Source organism: Amphiprion ocellaris, chromosome 9 (genome assembly GCF_022539595.1).
Source record: "Amphiprion ocellaris isolate individual 3 ecotype Okinawa chromosome 9, ASM2253959v1, whole genome shotgun sequence".
NCBI lineage: Eukaryota > Metazoa > Chordata > Actinopteri > Pomacentridae > Amphiprion > Amphiprion ocellaris.
This window is the reverse complement of record NC_072774.1, coordinates 27,470,668-27,477,199: the sequence shown is the minus strand read 5'-3', so window position 1 is coordinate 27,477,199 and position 6,532 is coordinate 27,470,668. Positions and strand designations below refer to the sequence as shown.

Genomic DNA, 6,532 nt, shown 5'->3' with positions numbered 1-6,532 from the left:
ACTTTTCTTTGGTTTGTTACGTAAGAAACCCTAGAAGTCTGAATCTGTGTTTTTTAGGACTGTTCACTGCAGTTTTAAAGTGAAAATACTCCAACATGGCACTGACCGCATATTTAGCTCATGTGTCTCCCAGCATTTAATAAAACAGCATGAAGACATGTTAACAAGGTCACAAAATAATCTTCTTTCACCAGAGTCACCATCAAATGACTGTTAAATATCTGTAGTATGTGTGTCGGCAAAGCAATGAAGTTTTCCTCACAAGTCAATGTAGTATTTTATTCTTTCCCAGCATAGAGAGATCGATGAATCCAGACCTGCCTGAGGTCCTGCTCGTTAAACAATAAGAATCAACAGAAACCTTCCCTTTCATCAAAAATCATATACATTTATATTGCTTTATATTAGTTTTACAGACAAATTTACATCAAATTATTATGTATTTGGAGACCATTTATATTCCCAAACTAAAAGCTTGATTTTATTCTATCATATTTACAACTGGGAGCTTTCTGTTCAGCAGTGTGGCAGAGAATTTGTCACGTTTGCTTCTCATTGGCATTTATTTCTAATCACCTGGAAGCATTCTGAAAAATCATGTGATAAAATCTAGTAACGTCATCGTTGTGGTCCACAGCACTCCCTCCTGTTTTAATCACTAACACAGATGGTTGGCATTAATTCTGTTTCATTTACCTGTAAAATAAGATGTTTCAGAATTATGTCCGGTTTAAAATATTCTCTGTTCAGGAAATCAGCTCATTAATCCCTCTACTAATCCTGGAAAAGCCTGAGTTTTGTTCACAATCAAACACCAATGATAATATCTTGGCTTACATGTAGTGAATGAAGCTTTGGTGATTTACACCAAATGCTCATAAAGACACATCCAGTGTTTCTCTGCTCCAGTGCTGAATAAAGCTCCTCCATACTGGACTCAGGCAGCAGCTATATGAAATACTTGGGATCAGCCCACTAATGAATGCAATTATTTGGACTTCTGTTGAGCCTGCAAATCTGCAGAAACATTATTATTATTTGTAACAGACTCAACCTCTCAGAGCACATCTGAAATCTTATCTGTAGATCTGTCATCTACAACGTTTCTAATCCTGATTTCAAAGTGTCTGAAGTCCATAATGCAATAACAGGGAGTTTCCCAAGCATCTCACATAGACAACACCTCATGCTTTCCATATTTTGTGCTTTTCACACTGCACAGTTTTGGCCCAGGTTTTATTCAGCTTACAGGACTGAGGCTGAGAAGCCGCTGCTGCCTTTTCAGCTTCTTTTCTTTTCCAGTTCAGAAACTGACTACATACGGTGACTGAAATGCAAAGATTTCTTTTAAAGTTGCATCACGCTGTTTTCTTTAGCTGCAGATGATGAGATGTGGAAATAGCTTTTTCTTTTTTTTTATTGTGTGCTTGTGTGAAGTAGAAGTGAACTGAGTCTCTGGGTCGTAGTTAACTGACTACATTATGACACCTATTCAAGACACAGACTCAAATCCCACTTTTGGTCCAATTTATCAAAGACACCTTAGTGGCTCATTAAGGTCCAGTAAGAGGCGCCACATACATTCTGAACTGTCAGTAAAATTAGACATTTTAAAACTACTTTGAATAAGTCTGAGTTCTAAGACGCTACGGTTTTCTGATGATAAAATTATATTGAAATGAATTACATTTGTGCATTTTTTTTGCTTTACAGTCATCTTTCAGATGTAGAAAATATGACATTAATAAGTGTACCAGATCTCTGTCTTTTAATCTGTTGACACCAATAAGAGTTAAATGAATTTTCTCATTCTCACATATCCCATGAAAAACCAACAATGAATGAATCAGTCGTGCTCTGATAGCTCCTTCATTTGAGCCACACTGAGCAGACTATTGCACTGGGCGACGTATCTGTTCATCAAAAAAATCCACGAGCACTAAATCTGTATTTATCCACCACTGAAAATCATCTCAAACACATTTCCTCCTGTGTGAGTAATGTCGTTGTGACCCATTTTTAATGATTTGTCCTTCACTCTAATTACAGACAGGTGGGGAGGAAGAAAGTACTGATTGAATAAACAAACACATTGCTGGTTTTATCATAAGATTTCCTGACAGAAATGCAGTACATTGCCATAAGCGTTTACTTATATTTAAGTTTAAAATTTGAACTTTTGATTTGCAGATGGCTTTGGGAGGTAATTCTTGTCTCTGCTTTTGATGTGAAGCTAAACTCATCCTATGACTAGTCAGGTCAGTCCTGGGTTACAGTAAGTGCAGTGTGAAAAGAGCTTCATTTTTTGTGGGCTTTTTACTTTTTAATTCAGGGTTTGAAGAAAGCAACTGAAGCCTTTAGGAGGAGTATTCATACTCCTCTGCACTGCGTCTTCCAAAGTCCATCCAGCCGATGTAATCTCTGTCCTTTATCCTGTGGCTGGGGGCCAAACCGCTGGCTCTGCTGCTCAGGGAAGATCTGCTCTGGTAGGGAGAACCTGGAGGACACAAACACCGATGACGAGATGAGCACGGCTCGGAGAAGATCGTGCTGGAATAATATACAAATCCCAAACAAGACCGCTGAAGTAACTCATGCTGACTTGCTCTGTTTCTATTTCCGTCTTTGTGTGTCCTGCAAGACCAGTGAGCTCAGCAGGTCTCCCAGTCACACAGTGATGACTAGAAACAGGAATAGAGATCCACAGTGACAGAGGGAGCGGAGAGGGGAACTGGAGGAAACAGAAGTGGAAGAGACAAGGAGAAACAAGAGGGGGACGTATGGAAAAATGGAGAGAGGAGCGAGGAAGCTAGAGGGAGGTGGGAAATGCCAGATGGTGGGACTTGGAGCGCAGCATGAATAACAGCAGACTGCAGAAGGATGGATGTCAGGAAGAGAGAAATAACAAGACCGGGAGCGAAATAAGAACAGGAGAATGAGTGTAATGAGAGAACATGACTAAAGGGGAAGACTGGCGCTGCAGCTGCTCTTTCTGCATCCTCTCCGTCCTGCTTCAGTGGTCATTCATGTGGGGGCGCTCACCTTTCCTGGAGATGAGTCTGGCCAGGAGCTCGCTCAGGCTGTTGGAAGCGTCTGCCTCCTGGTTGTAGCTGGAAAAGTGGCCTGAGGGGGGCGCTGGAGCTGAGCGGGCCTGACGGTAGCGGTTGGGTGAGGAGGGATGAAGGCTGTCTGTCACAAGAGTCAAACTCTCAGCTCTCTGTGGGAACAAAGAGGTGGTTAGGAAATTGTACCTAAAAGACACTTCAGACAGTTAAAGTGAGTGTAAGAAAGAGTCAATGCCACTTGAGCATTCTTTAAAGTATTGTATGTCGTGATGGTGTGCTTCTGAAGGATTTTCTTTTTGACACTTCATTTCTTTTACAGAACACCTCTGGTCATGTGCATGTTTCTTACCACAGACTGTGAAGGCAGACTCAGAGAGCCACTGGTCAGAGCAGCCAGGATAACACACACACAGATACCTACATTCATGACTGCACACAGAGAAAGAAAAGACAAAGTTGAAAGAGATCCCCTAATGTGGTCATTTTCTTCTTAAATGACTTGCTCTAGCTGCTGTTCCCTCCTCTGAGGGTGAAAACCTCACAGGTAATGTGTGTTTTTGCCAAAAGCAGCAATAAATCACTTCACAGTCACTGAAGCGCAGCAGCGGAGGAAGAGATTAACCTTTGATGGTTCTGTTGGAACCTACGGCAAACATTATTTTGTCTCTTCTTACACTCTCCACTCGCTCTGTCAAAGACTGACACAACAATTTAGTTTTTCGCGTGCACACACACGAGCACATTTGGTTTGTGGCGTCGTTGTGATGAATGTTCAGTCAGTATCAATCAACTCCCAAAGGAAGGACGGCAATTATCTCTACATCCGAAGTGGGGAGTTTGTTGAAGAGGGTCTTAATTTGAGTGCTTCATTCATTCGCTCATACAAAGGGCTTTAGCTCATTTGTAAAAATATGAATATACAGAAAAATGAATATATTTAACCCCTCATCTTCTCACATTTCTCACTGCTTATAGCATCATTTGACTTCACATTTTATCTGAATAAGCAGGACCTCATCAGAGTTTTGTAGATATGCAATAAGCTTAAGGAAAGACTACAAAAATGTTGGTTTCACATCACGTTCATACGGCTGATTTACTCATTTTCAGGGTCTGTATTTCTCATGGAGCCTGACAAAGCCACATATTAGTTGGTGATGAATGATCCTATTCTTCCAGGGTGAAAACATCCAATTAAATAAAACCAACAAAGCCAGTTGCTCGGAGGCTTTAAATCTCCAATAACTCAAAAACCTCTCAGCCTGTCTGCCTGAGTGTTTGCTCTCCATAGACCTCTTATTCTCTCTCTTAGCAGATACATTTGCTCACTGTTACCCAGGGTCTTTTTCCACTTTTGTTTCATTATCAAGTCGAGAAAAGGTATTTTCACAGCATTTATGCATATTAAAGGACACCCACAGGAGAGTGTGTCCCAACCAGGAGCTACCTTTATATATAAAATGATGTATAAAATATGTACATATGAAACAGCACCCTTGTTGAGGCTTTTTAAGTATTTCAGCAATAACATTTTCCATTGGTGTGTTCATTCCTCAGTAGTCTGGATGAAACTGTTGCTGTGCATCAGAGTCCAGAGATTCAGTACAGTAGTTTTAAATCAAATATATGGATAGTTTATATTTGTGTAGTTTATTACACAAATATTATACTAATTACTGTAACTAGATACAGCAGTGAATAATTTGGTTGAAGTTGACACAGTGCTGGTGTAAATAACCATTCTGTTGATGCTAATATTATTCCTGTTAGCAGCTGGTTATTGTCTCACATTCAATATTCAATGGGCTGATAATGATGCTACTGTAACGTGTGTGAAAACCCTCTTTTCTCTTTTTCCTCTCCTCTCCTCTCCTCTCCTCTCCAAAAAAAAGGACAAAATATAAGACAAAAACATTTCGAACTCTTTCATGTGGAGCTCTATGGGAGACTCAATGCAAATTTCTTTCCTACTTTTTTATTTACTACAACCTCTCATATTGTATTCACAATAATAACCACATGATGTGCATAGAAACATCATCTTGTCTAAGAAAACATAATACACAAATACAGAATTTTGCATTTTCGAAGCTCACAGCAAAAACTAAATTTTGTTATCATAATGTGATGATTTGCAAAATTCAGGCAATAAAATATATTTGATTTTTTTCAGGTAAAGATAGCCCTAGATTATATTATCTTATCATATATGAAAAGATTTTTCCCTTAAAGCCCCAATATCTAAAACAAAACTGACTGGATCAGAGCTAATTTTATGCATTTCTACACTTCCACTCAACTTTTCAAATGGAAGTACTAATAATAAATGTGCAATTTCTGTTTTTTTGCTATAAAAATAGTGGTGAGAAGTCAGATAAAATACTGGAAAAGAAAAAGTCTCTCAAGGAATCTGTCACTTTCTGAAAAGCAGTTTTCCTCTTAGAATTTGTAGCCAATGTTTAATTGTCAGCGACAGAAGTGCTAAAATAAGTAAGTACAGAACCTACAGAGGGATTTTTTTATTCTTACCTGCAGCAGTTGGTGTGAACAGAGAGAAGATGATCTAAAGATGTTGAGCTTTGCTCCAGTGTTGAGGCTGTGACTGAGTGAGAGAGAAGGGAGACCATATCTTATACTGACAGAGATGGAGGGGGAGGGGCCTGGGTTAGTGGGAGGAGCTTCTTGCTGGCGCAGAAACTGGTGGTAGTGACGCCACTGAAGACGCAAATGTGCACACATGCAGGAAATCGCACAAATCTACAGCAGCATGCGCACACACGCAACTCCATGAGAACGAGTCAGGATGAAGGTGGCAGCTTTAATCATGTCACTCACCTGTGTGAAAAACTGAAACACACACACACACACACACACACACACACACACACACACACACACACACACACACACACACACACACACACACACACTCTTTAACATGAAGTACAATGCATTGCTAGACGAGGACCATCATGCAATTCAGAACTCTCCAATTTCAGTGAAGTTAAAATGACTTTCACTGAGGTACGGCAGGCCTTACTGCTTCAGAAAGAATTGAAGCTTCACTTTAGGACTTTCTTTCCTTCATGTCATTGAATGTCCCCTGATGGATTTCTCACACAATGAGTCTAAAGTGCAAAAAAACATCCTGTGAATCACGTGAACTTCACTTTGTCTGATACACGTGCACTCACTGACACATCCAGAAAAATCCCAGTTTTCTGACAATGCGTCAAGAGATTTATCCATTTAATCACTAATACAATCAATCAAATAGGTGCTGCTGATTCTAAGTATTTAACAGCAGGAACCTCTATTATCCTTTCTTTTTTTGGCAACAATTTTAATATCTTCCGTTAGTGTCTGTGCCTTCGTCAGTGATTGATGTGTTTGAGCTTTGTCCTGTAAAAACTGTGCATCATCAGGTTTTTATAAGTCAAGAAGAAGCTTTCATTTGTGTGATGATG

The 6,532-nt window shown here is 39.7% G+C and overlaps 1 protein-coding gene across 1 annotated transcript; it reads right to left on the bottom strand.

The window, feature by feature from the left end:
• Positions 1–265: 265 nt before the first annotated feature.
• On the bottom strand, positions 266–5,744 carry LOC111562384 (cholecystokinin-like). Its single transcript, XM_023260876.3, has 4 exons — positions 5,595–5,744; positions 3,415–3,494; positions 3,043–3,217; positions 266–2,497 (listed from the first exon to the last, which is right to left on the bottom strand). Exons 2-4 carry the CDS (start codon positions 3,490–3,492, stop codon positions 2,358–2,360), a joined length of 393 nt encoding a protein of 130 aa, XP_023116644.2. The 5' UTR covers positions 3,493–3,494; positions 5,595–5,744; the 3' UTR covers positions 266–2,357.
• Positions 5,745–6,532: the final 788 nt, after the last annotated feature.